The sequence below is a fragment of the Gekko japonicus genome, unplaced genomic scaffold, assembly GCF_001447785.1.
Source record: "Gekko japonicus isolate JY-2015 unplaced genomic scaffold, Gekko_japonicus_V1.1 scaffold114, whole genome shotgun sequence".
Taxonomy (NCBI): Eukaryota; Metazoa; Chordata; class Lepidosauria; order Squamata; family Gekkonidae; genus Gekko; species Gekko japonicus.
Genome location: NW_015173125.1, coordinates 1,357,704 through 1,377,001, shown reverse-complemented (window position 1 = coordinate 1,377,001; position 19,298 = coordinate 1,357,704). Strand labels below are relative to the sequence as shown.

The window sequence follows — 19,298 nt, the reverse complement described above, 5'->3', positions numbered from 1 at the left end:
GGCTGGGATTTGAACTGGCAAGTCTTGTGTTGAGGGAGGGGACTATTTACAGTGCAATTCTAATCAGAGATATACCCTTCCAACTTTGATGGGCTCAGGTGTGTGGAATTCTGTTTAGGATTGCAATATTAATCACTTTTGGTATATTTTAATAGCTGCATTGGATATCCTTGATTGACCTCTATTGTGGTTTTCATATTATTTCATTTATATTCTGCCTTTCTCCTTCCGTGAAGACCCACATCATTCTCCGGTTCTCCATTTTATCCTCACAACCCTGTGAAGTAGGCTAGGCTGAGAGTGTGTGACTGGTCACCCAACAAACTTCCATGGCAGAGCACGGATTTGAACCCGAGACTCTTCAATTCTGGTACTAGGACAGAAACGTAATTTGGGAATGGTGCTCAGAAGAGACATAGCTGGCATGTTAAAGAGACACATGTTGCTCTTGATAGATTCAGGTGGGCAGCTGCGTTGGTCTGAAGCAGTAGAACAAAGTCTGAGTCCACAGTGGCACCTTTAAGAACAACAAAGTTTTATTCAAGGTAGGAGCTTTCGTGTGTGCACACTTCCTCAGGTACATGTATCTTTGTTGGACTTAAAGGTGCCACTGGATCCTAACTTTATGACGTTGCTCTTGAGTCACAGAGTGTGTATCAGTGACCTACATGCTAAATAGAAAAATCCATGATGGGGCTTTCCAATATATTTTTGACCCTAAAATCCTTTGGGGTACCCAGTTCAGATAGGGGTATTATTAGGAGCTGGGTACGGTTGGCCTAGATGTCTCTGTCTCACATCCCTAATCCATCACTCCCTTTCCGAGGGATACTTCTAAGGTTAAAAGAAATCCAGTCATTGCTCTCCAGTATACCTTATAGATTTGGACATGATTCAAACCCGCTACTAACAATTTGTATAACGCTATGTAAGGAACTCTGTCCTCGTGGGTGTTCAATATATGTGAGCACATTTTATGTCATATCTAAATTTATTTATTTGTGTATTTATTTTAAACATTTATATCTTGCCTTTCTTTCCAGTTCAACTCAATTGGGTATGTCGAGCTCAAACCTGAACCCCATGGGTCCCCAGGGAGGTTGCTCACAAATAACCAGACCTTTGTTTACTTGAAAAAAGGATTTATAAGGCTTATTTCAAATTTAAAGTTAATTAAGCAGCCAACACATTACTCTAAAACCATGCAGCAAGAAAATGAAGAAACTAGCTCAACTGTCTAACACTCTTAGGAATAGCATTAGATGGCACAAACCTTAAGTTTCAAAATCAAAACCAAAACTCATGTGTTCTTGCAATTCAAGCAGGTCATAGTTCAGGCCTTTAGTCCATCAGGATCGCAGCTAGTCTCTGCTCTTCTAGGCCTTAGCTAATTATAGTTTTTGGCCCAGCAACATCAGGTCAGGATGACATCCAATCAGAACACATTATCTGGGGAGAAGCCTCTAGAAGATTACCTCATCACCCCTGGCTGTCCTTCCCCCATCCTACGGGCAGCAGGCTCTCATGAGAAGCTGATCACACCACCCTCATCTCTGGCCTTGAAGATTATAAGAACTGTATAGGCCGAGGAACCAATTTGTAACACCTGCAGAATGAACTAGGCCCATACTATTTACATTAACCCTTGAGGGGAGGCCAGGGGAGCTTTACCTCACAGGGTGTGTTAAAAAAAAACACCATGTGTTGACTTCTGGTTTTTGGCTTCTCGATGGCGGCCACATCTCCTGGGAGCTCCCAGGGACGAGAGCCGCAAGCCAGCGGTTAGGAAGGGGTATGATCATCTGTATCCCCACCGGAGCCTTTGCGATGGGCTCCAGCCATGGGGCACTCAGGAATTGCCTCTCTCCCAGCTTGTTGCTGGTGGATTGAGGCTCCCTTCTGCCTCGACAGTCCTGCTGCTGTGCGTCTGCTAAGGAACTAGAGTTGCTGACTGGGACAAGCATTTGGAGGTCGGGCGAGTTACCTGGACTTGGCGAGATCCTTGGATCGAAGTTGGGCATTGATGAGTGAGTTAAAGTTGAAGCGAAGACACCAGAGCTCTGGCTTGAAGTCCCCTGAATATAAGCGGAGGGGAGGGGACTCTCCCCCTAAACAAAATAAGCAAGTCGAAAAGCATTTTTTGGCTGGGAGACGGAGCTGTAAGTGGCAATGGACTATAATGGAGAAATTCCAAATAATGGAGACAATTAGGCATTTTAGCAGAAATTCGGGACTTTGGCAACTTAAAAAAAAAGTAAATATCCCAAAAATGGCATCAGAAAGCACAGAAGGAGAAGCAAGCGAGATACAAGCCTTCTTCAGGAAGAGATCAGCTGGCCAGGCCATGTGACCTGACAACTATAGACTCTTCCTATCTGTGTGCTGAAGCTCTTCGCCCCCTGCTGGTATAAAGGAGGTACTTAACTGGAACTGTGCTCTATTTCAGCTTTAATTTTTAAAAGGACTGTGTTAACATTAGAGAATCAGCTAACCTCTGGTCATAGGGGATTCCAGAATGTAAGAGGAGATTCTTAAAAATGTTTCTAAGTGGTTGGACTGGAATGCAGATTTAAAAACGATGCATAAAGCGAAGGGTATAATTCATGGATATACCCACAATATAAAATCTGCCTGGCAAGAAGGAGGTTAGAGTCTCCAGAAGCTATCAGCATAAGCAATATTGAAGTATCCCCTATGATTGAAGACAAGAATTTAAACATTTAGAAGTTCTGGAAAAAAGAAACTTGACCCTGTTTTAGGATGGCCAGTTCTTGTTACAGCAATATGGCACTACAGGGAAAGAAGATAAGAAGAAAGAAGAAACAACCAAGGAAGAGAAAAATGAGACTGTATTATACTTTTTGAGGGAGATTTATTTTCCCTTGTTAAAAAAAAAAAAATATATTAGTAATTGGGGAGCCAAAATTTTAAATTGAGATGCCATTGTTTGCTGAAGTTTGCTTTTAACTTAATTAATTATTTCTCTGGATTAATCTTCATTTAGTGAGTTTTGGTGGTTTTTTCAATATAAGCAATGACGATGAATGATCACTCTCACTGTCCAAAAGTAATTGTTAAAAAGCTAGTATCTTGATGTTAAGCTATATATGACCTCCATCTCTTGGGTTTTTAGTGGTTCTATTTCTTTATCCTGTAGTTTGTAGTAACTCCCCGCCATGTTTCTTTGTAGTTTTTAGAAAATGTAATTTAAAAAATCCCCTTCGGGGGGGGGGATCATGTGTTTATATGTATTTATTTATTTAATTAATTCATTTATACCCCACCTTCTTCCCTAGTGGGGACATTAGTTTCCCCTCTTCCATTTTATCCTCACAACAACCTCATGAGGTAGGTTAGGCTGAGAGATTGTGACTGGCTGAAGGTCCATGGCACGAATGGGGATAGGAGCCTGGGTTGTCCAGATTCTAGTCCAACATTCTTAACCACAACACCACACTGGTTCTCTGCATATATATGTGCACGCTGTCTCTCATAAACCAGTTCTTATTTGGATTTTTTATTGCATGTCTGGTTTTAGGATATATTACACCATTTCTCTTGAAAGGTAACTTGAAGGTGGAAAAATAGTTTATGTTGTTTCAAAACAAAAGTTCAGTGTTTTTTCACATTAAAAGTGGTTGTGAGATACTAACATTGTTTACACTTTAGGAAGTGTATTGTTTTCTGATTTTTCACTGCTGTTAAAAAGTACAACTTTTCGTATATGTCATGGCAGAGGAATTGTGAAAATTGACCATTTCTATAGAACCAGTGGGAAGATTGCACAAGGACTGGACAGCGTTTTGGGGAGGTTAGGTTAAAAAGCATGCATGTTGAAAAATAAAGTAACTGGGCAATCAGCGACCAAGTTACACCCTTCCAAGCCCAGTGGATTTAGAAAGCTGTAACTCTGCTTAGCACTGTGCATCACCTAATCTGGTACTGACCAGGGTTGCTCAGTTTGAATCAGAAATGGAGATAGGAACTCTAAAACAACAAAAAAGTCATCCCCCCCCCCAACATTTGAAAATACATGCAATTGGATTGTACATACTTTGGACATACATGATTTCACAATACTTTGATTTCATAATACTATGATTTCACAGCTGTCCCTTTGCTGACTTCCAAACACATACACAACTGCCCAATACACCAAGGAAATGTTTTTGCGCAATACCATTTTTTGCTTTGTTCAAAGGGAAAAAATCAGTTTATAAAATAAGTTGTTTCTCAGTTAAGGATAAGCTTTCCACAGCCCAAAGCCTTTTGTTCCTTCTGCTCTACATTGCCTGATGGAGTACATTTTCAATTTCTTTTGACTTTGAGCAAATCTTTGATGCAATCAAAAGAAAGGCAACAAGAAAGGGCATTTCCAACAAAGTACATTTGAATCCCAATTCAGTTTTTGTTGATGTTAGGAAAGTGTTAATTTCTTTTCTATTTCCAGACTTGCAACTATTCAAGAAAGTATGTTGTTTTAACATCAAAGAAAAGTTGAGTTAAAAATGCTGCTTTGAAGTATGAAGAAAAGCCAATCCATCCTAGTTAAATTTAACATTAGTAAAACATAATTACTACATTTTAATACATTTTGTCCATGTTGTACATGCAAGAGAAGTACCAACAGCTGGGATGTATCAAAGGATTGAAACACTGACATATTAGGCAACTGGGAAGGAAATTTGCTGTTAGTACTGACATTATTCACTTTTACCAGTTACTGATGCAGTTTTTGCTCCCCCCACCTCAGCTTGCTATTGTTTCCGCCCACTCCTAGCCCATTCTTTTTTAAAAAAACCCTCGAAGGGATATTTTTATTGTTTTTTCAATAGACTACATAACTACAAAGAAAAATATGGGGGGGACTACAACTATGGATAAAGAAAAGATACCCACACTAACTAAAAACCCAAGAGAAGGAGATCACATCCATGTTAAACTAAATGATAGTATTTAAAGTGTTAGTAACACAATATACTTGTAAAGTTCTTGTTTTTAACAGCTTCTATATTAATATGTTAGTTATTATGAGGGAACTTTCTGAGCATCTTCTTTACTTCAAAAGGCAATTTTCAAAGTCCTTCTGCCCTTACTTCAGTTTTCTGTCTCTAAAGTCGTATACAGCTTTCATTGCTCCCACACCCGTTTCAACCACAGAGTCCTCATCCGTTCCAGAGGTGGCAGAGTCACTTGATTTGGTTTCTTCGTCTTTGGATTCTTCCTCCGATCCCAGCGGACATCTCAAGAATTCCTTGGCTTTAAAAATGGAGTCAATATTCTCTCTTTTATCGTTGATTTTAAAGATGACACCTTCGGGGATTGCTCACTGGTACTGAATTCCGTTGGTTTGAAGAAAAGAGATTAAGTCCTTATAGCTTTTCCTCTTTTGACGAATTTCAAATGGAATGTCCTTTAAAGTCTTAATGACTGTATTCCCCAATTTCAGTTGAAGTTGCCTTTAATATAGCATCTCTGGTCTGTCTTCTTGCAAATCTGACCACAATCTCTCCAGGCAGGCTATTTTTTTAATGTAATTGGAGTAAGCCCAATAGATGGTCTCCATATCTTTTACTATTTCATCCGCTGGTAAGCCTGTTACTGCAGCAATAATCTCACCCAGAGTCCTCTTCAGATCTTTTTTTTCAGTTTCAGGAACTCCCTGGAATCTGAGAATCATGTTGGCCTTTTCCATTTGCAGCTGTAACAAACTGTTTCCTTGGAGGTTTTGTTTTTTTTCCACATCTCCCATTCTTTTCTTCATTTTCTTGTTTGCGGTGTCCATCTCTGTGATTTTCTCAGTTGCATGCTCCACTTTCTTCTCCGTTTCTGTCAGCTGGCACTGCTGTAGAGCGAAGTTTTGGTTTAAGGAGGTCAGTTGCTGGTTAATACCATCGAGTTGCTCCATCATCAGCTTGAGCATATCCGCTAACATCTTCATGACATCTGCTCCCTCTTCCGGTCTTGGGCTCTGACTGCCCGGTACTTTCGCTTTTAACTTTCCTCGGGAAGCTGCCATTTTACAACTTTGTTTACAATTTCAAGGGCTCGAAAAACTCGTTGCTTCACTATCGGCACTCCAGTAAGTCTCTCAAAACTCCCTCCATGCCGCTGGTGTACTAATCGCTCCCCCGAGGTCCAGGGAGAGCGACCACCATCACCAATCCACAAACCGGAAGTCCCTCCTAGCCCATTCTTGTCAGATCTCAGAAGTTAAGCAGGTTCAGCCCTAGTTAGTACTTGGATGGGAGACTACTAAGAAAGTTCAGGGCTTCTACACAGAGGCAAGCAACAGCAAACCACCTCTGAATGTTTCTTGCCTTGAAAATCCTATGTAGGCACCATAAATTGGCTGCGACTTGGTGGTACTTTCCACCACCAATAACCCACTTCTAGCACCACATGCTAGTATTACAGAACACAACAGAGTTGTTCCGATTCAAGCACACTAAGAATATATAATTGTTAGAGCTTTTCTTACAACATCATTCTAATCTCCTAAGCTGTACAACTATTAGTATGAATAGTGAATGTACAGAAGTAAGGCTGTAAAGAAGACATATATAATTCTTCAATCAAATGCTTTTTCAAGCCTCTTGGTCTTGCCCCTCCCAACCACTGGCTTGTTTGGTTGCCCATTCCTGCTTCTAGCTGTGTTTAGCTGGAGAATATATACAAAGCATGCCACATACAGGTAGCATCAGTAGTTCTCCCTCTGAGGTGGAGGACATCTTGATAGGGGTGATTCCCACTGACCAATAAAGGGAGGCAGGAACTAATTTTCAGCTTCCTGTCTTCAATTTCGTGGGAGTCACCTTCTCCAGTTCATTTCCTGCTTCAGAAGGGAGTGCAGTTAGGCAAATGGGCTCTGCCCTATCTCATCTACTTTCTGTTTCTCTTTGTCCTCTTCCCGCCTATTGATTCTGCCTTGCCTTCTCCTTTCCCCCCTTTTCTCTTTCTCCCTCTCCCTCTGTGGACCCTGAGAGTACGGACAGCCAAAAAGAAAAAGAGCCCTGCGGATACCTCACAGCTGCCAAGAACAGGAAGGCGTGTGGCAGTCACTTAAGGAATGCCACCCCTGCAAGAGGATGATGGCTTCTTTTTGGTAGGGCTAACCTATACAATACCTTTTTCATGAGTCTGTCCAAGATCTGCTTTCCCCACACAGCTACACAGCAGCTGCAGGGAACAACATTTTAAAAGTCTACAGAGGCTCTGTTTATCTTGGGATAGTAGGGGGGATGGAGAAGACAAGAAACTGTCCTTCTCCCTTCTAGGGTTGACAGCTCCAGGTGGAGAAATACCTGGAGACTTTGGGGGTGGAGCCTGAGGAGGGTGGAGTTTGGGGATGAGAGGGACTTCAATGGGGTATAATGCCATAGAGTCCAGCTTCCAAAGTGGCCATTTTCTCTGGGTGAACTGATCTCTGTCACCTGGAGATCAGTTGTAATAGTGGGAGATCTCTAGCTACTACCTGGAGACTGGCAACCCTACCCCCCCTCTACTGTGATCTCAACCCAAATCGGGCTTCCACAGAGTTTTAACATGATGATTCCCTTAGCTACTGCATGGCTATGGGGAAAACAAGTCCTGGTCCTGAAAAATATCTTCTGTAGGTTGGCACTAATATGCCTAACTTTATGCTTGTTCCTGCAGTCTACCTTCAGACTTTACTATGAATGTCACTGTGTTGGCAGAGTAATTGACACAGCTGGCTCGGAGTTTCGGGCTTGGGTGTCACCAGTATATTGATGACACCCAGCTATATCTGTTGATGGTCAGCTGCAATCTAGGGCCAAAACTCGCCCAGACTGCCCCAAAAAATCTAGCCAAGGGGTTGGAGGCTGTGATAGGATGGTTGAAGCAAAGACGGTTGAAGCTGAATCCCGAGAGAGTGGTCCTGCAGTTGACAGTAGGGAACCATTGTCCCCAGCAATTCTTAAAGGCCTTCGGGCCTCATGGCCAAACATCTGGGCTGACACGTATGAGACTGCTCTTTTTCATGCGGCTGCATTATTAGTCTTTTTCGGGGCACTGCGCATTAGCGAATTAGTGGCTGCATCACGTCAGGATACTTCTGGGAGGGCCCTTGCTTTAGGTGACCTTACCATGTTGGTAGACAAGGTTAGAGTGGTGATTAGGCATTCCGAGACCAATCAGCGGTCTTGGAGCTTGGTCAGTGCTCTGATCAGGAGCTATGCCCAATATGGGCGCTGCGGCATTACCTTGCCTGGCGGGGGTCAGAGGTTGGCATTTTATTTCACAATAGAGATGGTTCCTCCCCTTACCAAGTTTCAATTTTGGTCTCTGACCCAGAAGGCACTGAAGGAGCTGGGTTTGGGGACCTTTAGTTTTGGAACCCACTCCTTCAGGATTGGGGCTGCATCCACCACATCAGACACGGGGTATTCTCCCACTGATATTCAGACAATCGGCCACAGGCGTTCCCGCGCATATAAGAGTTATGCTCAAAAGAGCAAGTTTTGAGTTCAGGTGTTCGAAAGAGCATAGTTTGAGTTCAGGTGTTGACAGAACTCTCACTACACGTGCTGTCGGCAGGCCAGCGAGGCAAGACGTTCTGGTCTGTGGCCACAGCATGATCTTCTGGGCTGCCCACCGCACCAGGAGGACCCCTGTGGGATCACAGCTAGGCCTCAGCGGGTGGGCCCGTGTTGAATGGTTAGGGAGGAGAGGCATGAGGTGGCCCAGACTCCTCCCATTGTTGTTTGGGGAATGGCTAGGGATTCCCCCCAGGTCTTGGTTATCCAAATTGGGGGTAACGACCTGGGCCTGCTGAAGGGCATAGCATTGGCAATTCCGGTCAAGGCTGACTTCACCACCATTAAAGCAAGGTGGCCTGGTACGCTGATTGTTTGGTCGGCAATCTTGCCATGCCGTGTCTGGCACGGCCTTGGGGACCCCCGGGGTTCGGACAGAGTCTGGAAGAAGGTGAACCGACAAATGGAGAAGGCACTGGAGGTGGGTTTGGGTCGGTTTCTCCCTCATCCAGGTATTAGGGTCGAGCTTGACCTATACAGGGATGATGGCATACATTTGTCAAACAAGGGCAATGACATATTCCTAGAGGAATTGCGGCAAGGGATTAAGGCAGCCTTGGGCTGTTAGGTGGCCGCGGCAGCCAAAGCAGAGGCTTGGCCTTGCCTGTGGCAGAGTAGGGTGGGAAAGAAAGCAGAACCGGTAAGCACTTTCAGACAGTTCTGGTTGGGGACCAGGGGGTCATCAGGAACGGCCCCAGGGCTGTAGGGCTTAGGTCTGGGAATGGTGACCACCTCAGGGAGCCTCTTGGGTAAGCTCCTCCCTAAGGCTGTAGGGCTTCAGGGGTAGGCGCTCCTGGGGGGTGACCTGTGTCATGAGCTGCTGGTCATGGGCCAGAGACTCGGCCCTAGACTGGGGCTAGTGACTTGCACATACATCTAGGAAAGGAGGTTGGCTGGAGTGACACCTGCCTGGCCTGTTCTGCTCCCACTTAATTCCCTTGCTGTTGATTTATTATGCAAAATAAATAGTTAATAAAGTTGCCCTTGTTTGAATTCCAAACAGTTGTCTGTCTCATTATTTCTGGCTCAGGGGGTAATATGTTTTTGTAAACCGCCCTGAGCCCTGTGTAAGCAGGGAAGGGTGGTTAAGAAATCAAAATAAATAAATAAAGGTGTACAACCTGATTAAAGTGTAGATAAAGGTTTATTTAGGAACGAACATATTTGATACTAAAAAAGAGACACAGATATAGTGTCCTAATTACATCACTAGGTGAGAGAGAGGGTGTGGACTGAGAAGAGGCTACTACCCTAACAGTAGTAATTGGAGATGGACAAGGAATGACACTTAACAGGAGAAAAGGTGCTGACCTCACTATCCTGTCTGATCGTTGAACAAAGTTTGAGTCCAGCAGTTCGGACCAACAGAGCTACCCACCTGAATCAGTCTAATTGTCTTCTTGCTGCCTCCTGCAGGATCTTCTTCTCTTCTTTGTACACCAGACATTGCCTATTCTGACACAAAGCTGTCTCCCACTGATGGCTGCTGAGTCAGTAAGCCACGGACACCCACACTTCTTCCTGAGGAACTACACATCCCAGGGTTTTTTGTTGTTGTACCTGCCTCTTAAATTGTCCTCCACTGCCCATGCAGTCAAACACCTGAGATGGAAGGAATTTGCATCATTTCTGTTTCAGGGATCCAGCTGCCATGTGCTTTAACTTTGCTAAGTAGGAAGTAGAGATAGTTGTAGTGTCTAAGGAAACCAGTGGGCAAGGGAAGGGAAGGCCAAGAGCCTTGAAGTAATATTTGATTTGCTGCTTTGCTTATCTGTTTGGTCAGATTTAGCACAAGTGAAAATACACTATGGGCTCTTTTTGCATATCTCTCTTCAGGCTAAATTTTCTTAATCATATTAAAATGACCTCTTTTTATACTAGCATAAGTTGCAAACTGTGGCATATCATCACAGATTCAAACTAAAAGACCATTGTTTTTCTGAAAGAACAGAAATCAGGGTACAGTATTTAGCTGCTTCACGTATTCTGTCTACATTTTAGATGGCTAGAGGCTGAAGGCAGTATATATTCATGAAAACACAAGACAATATGATAACAGAAATGAGGCAAAATGACTAAATTAGCATAAAAGTAATCCATGGAGTGTTAACAACTATAGAATGTTTTGAAGTTCCAGTTTTAAAATAAATTATTGAATACATGACTTAAAATGTGAAGAGATGCCAAGAAAGAGAAGTAATGGTTAAGAATCTTCATAACACAGGCTGCGGTCACACGCAACATTAGCCACGCAAGAGATACGGAAGACAAGCGGAGTTTCCGGTCGCGATCTCACCAGCACATCTGGGAAGCGTAGTGCTTCCGTGGCACAACTGAGGCTTCCTGCCGAAAAAGCGCAGCAAAAAACTAGTACCTTGGAGGTACTAGTTTCCAGAAACTGCGGGGCAAGGGCGGGTGTCTGATCGCGTTTCCGGTGGTATCCGGCGCCCGCCCATGTCCCCTTGCGGAAAAGGGTTTTTTTTCCCCCACGTCTCCGTGGATGTGCACACGCACCCAACGGAGCATGCGCATTCGTAGTGTACACAAAAAAAGAAAACCAGTTCGCCGCGCCGCGCGCTTCTTCATTGCGTGCAGGCGTGTGTTGTGATCGGCACCTCTCCCTTGCCATGGAACCTCCACAGTACCTCCACAGAACCTCCACAGTAGGTCTGATCGCTTTACTGCATGTTAGTTTGCCCCGGGGCAAACAGCCACACTTCTCTTCTGCAGTTTCCTGCCCGTGTGGCAGGGGCCACAATTAGCCACCCCTTCCCATAGAAATTAGCTTAGCCTTACATATGCATGCATTCCATTCAGTGAGATAGTAATGAGTGAAGAGGTAGAACTGACTGTACAATTTCGAACTGTAGTGGGAGATCACATTTTTAAATTGTTCCTGAAAGTAAAAAAACAATGACTTTGCGTAAAATGTCTTTCACTGATGCACTAAGGTTGTTTTTTAAAAAAACACCTACAGGAATGTTGTTGGGAAGCATTCATAATGACATCCCTACACCTAGTACTAGTACTGCTGTGCCATTGTAAGATTCTACCATCTCCTTACTCCTTGATATGTAGACCAGGCCAATATTTAAATTTAAAAATAGGCAGAATGGAACTGTGAATGCTTAGATATATCCAGTAGATTCTGAAGGTTTCTCCCTTGAACACATGAAGTTGCCTTACACTGAATCAGATGATTGGCCTATCAATGTCAATATTGTCTATTCCAACTGGCTGTCTAGGGTCTTAAACAGAAGTCTTTCACATCATTTCATACCTGATTTATTTAACTGGACATTCTAGGGATTGAACCTGGGACTTTCTGCACGCAGAGCAGATATGCTACCATTGAGCCTCAGGCCCTCCCTAACTTTGGACTATAAAGATTTTTAGTCAAGCCTAATGTTTCTTAAGGGGCTACGGTGGCTAAGAGGTTAAGACGCTGAGCTGCAGACTGGAAGGTCTGTAGTTTGGCAGTTCAAGACCCTAGCTCCGTGTGACTGAGTGAGCTCCTGTCTCTGGCTCCAGCTCCTGCCAGCCTAGCAGTTTGAAAGCAAGAGATTGCAAGGAGATAAATAGGTACCACTTCGGTGGGAAGGTAACAGCGTTCTATGTGCCTCAGCATTTAGTCATGCCAGCCACGTGACCATGGAAATGTCTTTGTACAGTGCTGGCTCTTTGGCTTGGAAATGGAGATGAGCACCACCCCCTAGAGTCGGATTTGACTGGCTTTCGACCAAGGGAAACCTTTACCTTTAATGTTTCTTAACTGTTTAAAAATCACTTCTTTTAGTCACTGTATAAGTACTTTAATAAATAAATCAATTACTAAAATTTGTATACAGAAATGGTTAGTTTTGTACTAACAGCCATTCACCAAATGAATGGCTGTTAAACAGTTCTGTGATTATTCTGAATGTTTAATTAGCTGACAAAGTCAGGATTTACTTCCAGAAAAGATGTGCATATTTCTGCCACTATCATAATTGTAAAATGTATTATTTGAAACTTGCAAGATTCCCATCCATGCATTCCACTGCGTACACAGTTGTTGCTATTGGACAAGGTAGGCTCAGGCCTGGAGAACTCAGGTTGTCTCTGACTTAGTAAGAGTAGCAGTCCAATCACTGGTTATTTCAAGTTATTAATCTATAGAATTCTGTACTAAATACATACTAGTTGGGTTTAGGAGCACACCCTCTGTTTTATAGTGAATCATGACTACATTTACGAAATATGTGGAAATAGTGAATAGAATTCTTAAGTGGTAACTAATGATAAACAGCAGGAGTAACCAACGTTCATGTTTGTACATGAACATTGGGTGTCAATATTCAGCACGGCTGTTTTATGAGGAAATTTGAGTAGTTTTATTCAGCTGAAATTTGAAAGTAGTGAAACAAATGGTTTCTATTTGCAAAATAACATAGTTAAAGATACACCTTGCACAATCTTAAAAAGATGCCAGGGATTTATTTGTTCACTTTAGTGCAGTCAATACAAAACAAGTCATTGTAAACTACAGGGAAATAAAAGGGTGTTCCAAATTACTGGTCTTTCACATTTTTTAATACAAACAGGCAGAGAGCAATTTGCCTTAATGTAAAAAGTCATTTGACATATTGCAATTGCATATGATATGTCCTAGCTGATGGTAATGTTAAAATAATCTTTGTATAAGATTTTAGTCAGATGCACATACTACCTACTTAAATTATAAGGAAAGGAATGACATTATTTTCATTAATGTTGCATAGCTGTTTATTATGAAAATAAATTTTGTTTCTATGTTTCAGTTGCTGTGTCTTTGAGGAATCAAAAAGTTGTCATTCCGCAGTTCATGGATCTTGATTCTGTATCTCTGGCAAATAACATCCAAGTACCAGATCTTAATCAGTTCACACTGTGTTTTGAAGCAACAGAAAACAGAAATGGTGGTCATGAATGGAAGGCTTTCTCCTACAGTGGATCTTCAGCTACAGAATTATTCAGCTTTGGAAAAAGAAAAAGTGGCCATTTCATATTTATCTCGGGCACAGAATGTTGGTTAGATGATGCACTTGACACCAATCCATATGGAGACTTTTTCACAGGAACATTTGAGCAGCTTTGTATTGCATGGGATAACTTCTCTTCCACTATAGGAGTGAGTGCCAAAAATGTGTATAAAACAGTATACTGTTCAGATACTTATGGAAAAGTAATTCCTGGTAATGGAAAGTTGGTTCTGGGCTCTGACAGAAATGAAATGAGCCCTCTCAGTGGAGATATTTACAACTTCCGCCTTTGGAATTTCTCAATGAACTCCCAAGCACTTTTCAACCTCAGCTGTGATGTGAAAGGCAATGTTGTAGACTGGGAAAATGACTTCTGGAGTATACCAGCATCAGCCCTGAAAGCAGAAAATAATTTGAGCTGTGGTAAGCATCTTTTATTTTATTTTTTCTCTCTTGCACAACTCTGAAGATGTCATGCTAAAAACAAGTTGTGTTTTTATAATGAAAATAAGTTAAGCTTCCTAAAGAACAGCCTCACCTTTCCTGAGCTTGTCAGTTCTATCCCACAGAACATTTATGTTGCTTCTGGGTATGTGTGTTCTTTTAGTACAATCAGAGTCTCATCATAATATCTAGACTGTCTTCAAACATTTTGAAAGACAGCTAGCAAACTTTGTTAAACTGTAATGTTTGATCATGCTATATGAGCTAGAAACAATAAATAACAATGAGGAATAACAATAAATATTCTCTGATCTTTCTCTCTAGACTTATATGTTCAAATTGACCAAGACATGAATACACAAATAATATTGGTAGTGAATTCTGAGTACTTTTGAATGAGGGAAGGAATTCAAGATAAAATACATTTGTATTCAAAGGCTTAACATAAATTATAATTTATTTTTGTGTAGGAAAAATTTATGCTGCCTTTCCAGTGAACCCGCCCAAGGGGACTTACAAAATAAAACATAATAAAAACTTAAAACATTAAAAATTGTTAATAGAATTCCAACTAGAGCATAAAAACATAAATCACTGAGCAACTTAAAATAATTTTAGCACTTCTCAAGCTAAAATCAAGCTACCATATGGTATTAAAAGATCAGCCACTTAATTAAAACTCTAGGTAAACAGAAATGTTTGGCCTGGCACCAGAAATATACTAGGATAAATTCTAGGTGAGCATCAAGGGGTTGAGGATTCCGTAGGCAAGCTGTCAACATCAAAAAAAGCCATATCTCTGGTGACTGGGCATCATACCTCTGAAGGCAAGGCCATGAAGATCAAAGCTTGTGAGGCAGATCTTAGCTAGTGGGTTGGATAGTATGGGAGGAGGCAGCTCTTCAAGTTCAGACTATGAAGGAGAATGGTGTCAGCATGGCTTGGCCAACTAGATACAGCGGGAGGCCATAAATACGTTTTTTGTGGTTTAAAGATGTGTTATTAGCAACCCTTTAAAATTTATGTTTTTTATTTATTATTTATTCATCTAATTTGTATCCCGGCCTCCCTGCCAAGGCAGGCTCAGGGCAACTCACATCTATATATATATAAAAGAAAGTCCCCTCACCGTAAAATCAATGCCCAGGCCAAACCGCTGGACCTAGAAACACCAAATTTGGGGAGAGTGCTCCTACCATGACGTAGGTGCTCACTAAGAAGGGATTTTTAGAAATTTGATGCCTAAGGGGTCAAAAGGGTAAAATGTGCTCCCCCATTGATTCCTATGTGGCTTCCAGGCGGCTGCCTCCTTAAACCCCCCACTCTCTGATTGGTCAGCTGCAGAGCTCAGTGTTCTGAGGTAAAAAAACCCAACAGTTACAGGAGACTGCAGAGAGCTCATGACAGTTGAGGAAAGCAGGAACAGCCAACAACCACCTGTGAGGTGCAGTAATGCTGCTGGCCCAGCCTCTCTGTTGGATTCCAACACACTCACCCCACCTCCTACACCTAATAGGTGGTTGTCTGTCAGGTGCAGCAGTGGTTGCAGGGTGCTTAAAGCCACAATGGAGCTTGCCCCAGCAGTAATGCCTTAGTGATCCTTCCAGCCCTGCCTCCACAGTGGCTTCTAATACTCCTCCCCCTCCCCCTCTTACACTGGACAGGGAACTGCCTGTCAGGTGTAGGAGAGGTGGTGGAATGCTTACAGCCGCTGGGGAGGTTTGCTCAGCAGAATTGCCTTAGCCCTGCTGCTGGCCCAGCCTCCCTGATCAACAATAATACAGTCCACCGTAAACAATGGCCAAAAAACAGCAAATAACAACTGTGTACTGCACAAACCCACACCAAGGTTAACAAAAAGAGGCTTCAACACAAAGGTAATTCAACACATGTAATCCATCATAGGAAAATACAAAAATCCACAATATCCCAAAGGGAAAGAACAAAATCCAGAACAGAAATTTCTCAAAGGGAAACAATGAAGTCTGGAATAGATATCAACACTTTTCCTAGGTATTGTTCAGTGTTTCGGACTTCTGGTCCTTCCTCAGGAACAAAAAGCCACTACAGGAAGTCTCATTGCAATTTCTTAACAGGCAAACTTTATTCAGTTTCTATATGGGCCAGGTCTCCTAAGCTTTAGAAAGCACCTACCAAGGTTGCTATTATGTAAGTTGGACCAAACAGGCGGGTGTCTGTCAGGTGTAGGAGCAGGACCAGGGTACTTTAATCCATCAGGAACACTGCCCCAACAGGATCACCTTAGAGGTGATGCTGGTTCAGCCTCTCTGATGGCTTCCAACATACTCCCCCCCACCTCCTACATCTAACAGGCGATTGTCTGTCAGGTGCAGCAGCGGTTGCAGGGTGCTTAAAGCCACAAGGGAACCTGCCCCAGCAGTAACGCCTTAGTGATCCTGCCGTGATCCTAGCATCTGAGGGCAGAACCACCAGTATGGTCTACAGAGAGGTCCTTCGGTAGAGAGAGAAAAAGCACGTATGTCCCACTTCATTTTTTACACTACAATCTTCTTTATTAGAATTCCGACAACAAATGTCACATTTCAAACTTCACATCATCGGTATTATAACTGGATTTATGGAACTTAAATACCGTAACGAAGCACGGGTATCAGGCTAGTAAAATATAAAACAGTTAAAACAGAAATTAGATTAAAAACGGAGCAATACAATTATAAATATTATCTCTTCTCATATATTATTGTATTTTGGTGGTGGCACTTTGTGAACATTCCACACACTCCCAAATCAGTTGGCTCCCTGATCTGTCACTCAGAAGCTGCCTCTATCCACTGGCTGCGTTGCCTGAGTCTCGCCTCCAATATTCTAAACAGTTTGCGGTTCCTTTTCCCCCAATAGCAAGTCAGAACACAGAGGTCATTTGCATATGCGGCCTTATTGGCCTTTGCTTCTAACATTCTAAACATTTTGCTGTTGCTGTTGGGAGTCATTGAATGTGTCCTGAGGTAAAATACATATCCCAGTTTTCCCTTAAATGGTCACTAGAGTTGCCAAAATACATATCCCAATCTTCCCTTAAACAGTCACTGGAGTTCCTAATATCCCTGTGGGGCCTGGAGATCTCCCAGAAATCACTGTGTTCCCCAGCCACAGCACATCATTTCTCCTACAGAAAATTTCCCAGCTATTACAATGGCTGCTTTGGGCAGTGGACTCTATGGCATTCTACCCTACTGTCACGGCCCTTGGTCCCCTGGGCAGGAACCCCGCCCGTCGCCTAGCCCCGGTCTGGGGGGAGCTGTTCCCTTGGCGGCGGCTGTCTTCACTTCCCCGAGGCTGGGATATGGAAAAGGGGGGGAGGAGTCGAGGAGGTAGAACCCCACGTCAGGCAAACCTGGAAGGTAGAGTTGGCTCACCCGTACTTCCCCGGTCTGTGGGTCCTGGCTAGCGGACGTCTTGTCCCGGATCAGCCACCAGTGTTCTCTCTACACCTCCCGTACTTGCGCCAGACCACGACCTCCTCATCGGCTTCCTCTACCTTGCCTTTTATTACCCCCTCTGTGGGCTCCGCCCTCCCTTCCCCGGCTCCTCCCCCTTTCAAAGGGCCCGACGCCGGGCTTGGGGCATCCCCGTCCTCGTCCTTCCGGAATCCTCCCTTTCAAGTGCGGGCAGTTCGGCGCCTGTAGCTAGTCTGTCTCCTTCCACCGCCTCTGTCCTGGGTCTTCGGGCTGCTGCCCCTCTTCGGCGGGCGCGGCCGTCGGAGCCGTTCCCACTCCGACCCGGGAGCTGTTGTTGCCACGCCGTTCTCCCGACGTCCTCCCCTCTGGTCCGACGGTCGTCTTCCTCTGTCGCCCGCCCCGGCGGACGTTTGCCGGCTTCTTGCCCCTTCGCCGGGTCTCTCGAGGTGAGTATTCCCGTGCGCTGGTTTCCGGGCTCTCCTCTAGCCCCTGCCGTGTCTGGGAGCTCCCGGTCGAGACTGGGACACCTACTGAAGTCCCTCTGCACCCCAAACCCTGCCCTCCCCAGGCTCCACCCCTCAAATCTACAGATATTTCCCAACCCAGAGTTGGCAACCCTGTAACTGGCTATGGAACTGCTTTCCATACTCTTGGAACCCAGAAGACATGGCATAGGAGGAGGTGCTTTTCTACCTCAACTGCCACTGCATAACCCCAAATCAACATGGGTCAGGGGTGGAGGGAACCATACCTGTTACCATGAGGCTGTCCTCCCATACTACCCACTTCAGGCAACAAAATGACCTGAGACAGCCCTGCCTTATAGCTAAGCAGAATGAAATAAACATGGCTTGCCTCCCTCTATTTTCCCCTTCCCTCTGCCGCCCCACCAGCCATAGCCAGAATACTCACCTGGAGCTTCCTTTTAGAGCTTGTTGTATTTCTTCCCACAACAGGCCTTACTCCTAGTAAGATATAAAATACAAAGTGCTAGTTTATGTCAGAAGGCAGGCTTAGCAGCGTCCTCAGACAACAGTCGGCCAATAGCATAGTCTGGGTTAACTGGCTGTTGACAATGGTGTTAATGTTGGGCCAGGGCTACATTTCTTGGGTGCAGCTCCCTAATCGAAGGCCTGGTGGAAGAGCTCTGTCTTGCAGGCCCTGCAGAACTGTAAGATGTCCCGCAGGGCCCTGATGTCCTCCAGGAGTTCATTCCACCAGTGTGGAGCCACCACTGAGGAAGCCCTGGCCCTTGTCACAGCCAGCTTGGCTTCTCTTGGGTTCAGTAGAGCCAAGCGGTTTTGGGACCTCGATCATAGTGCTCTCTGGGGAACGTGTGGGGAAAGGCGGTCCCTTAGGTATGTAGGTCCCTGACCATATAGGGCTTTAAAGGTAAGAACCAGCACCTTGAACCGAATTTGGTATGCTATAGGCAGCCAGTGCAGTGCTTTTAGCACAGGTCGGATGTGCTCCCACATAGGGAGGCCCAACAACAGCCTGGTTCTGCACCAGCTGCAGCTTCCAAATTTGGGACAAGAGAGCATTACAGTAGTCCAGTCTCGAGGTGACCATTGCATGGATCACTGTTGCCAGGTCATTGCATTCAAGGAAGGGAACCAACTGCTTGATCAGCCGAAGATGGTAGAAGGCTGATTTCACAGTGGCTGCTACCTGGGTCTCCATTGTTAAGGAGGCATCCAGGAGCACTCCCAAACTCCTAACCTCCGATGTTATTTATACTCTGCCTTTCCCTTCCCTATCAAGCTTTCCTTCCTTCCTTTTTATTCTCCCTATGTTTCTATCTTCTCTCTCCCCCCCCCCCCCCCCGGCTTTTTTCCTTTTTTTTCTTCCCTCTC

At 44.0% G+C, this 19,298-nt stretch overlaps 1 protein-coding gene across 1 annotated transcript in view; it reads left to right on the top strand.

Moving 5' to 3' along the window:
• Positions 1-19,298, top strand: part of ADGRG6 (adhesion G protein-coupled receptor G6) — a 132,687-nt gene that overhangs the window by 419 nt on the left and 112,970 nt on the right. The window contains exon 2 of the mRNA XM_015421988.1: positions 13,358-13,981. Coding sequence (XP_015277474.1) covers positions 13,358-13,981 — 624 coding nt within the window. The remainder of the gene's footprint in view (positions 1-13,357; positions 13,982-19,298) is intronic.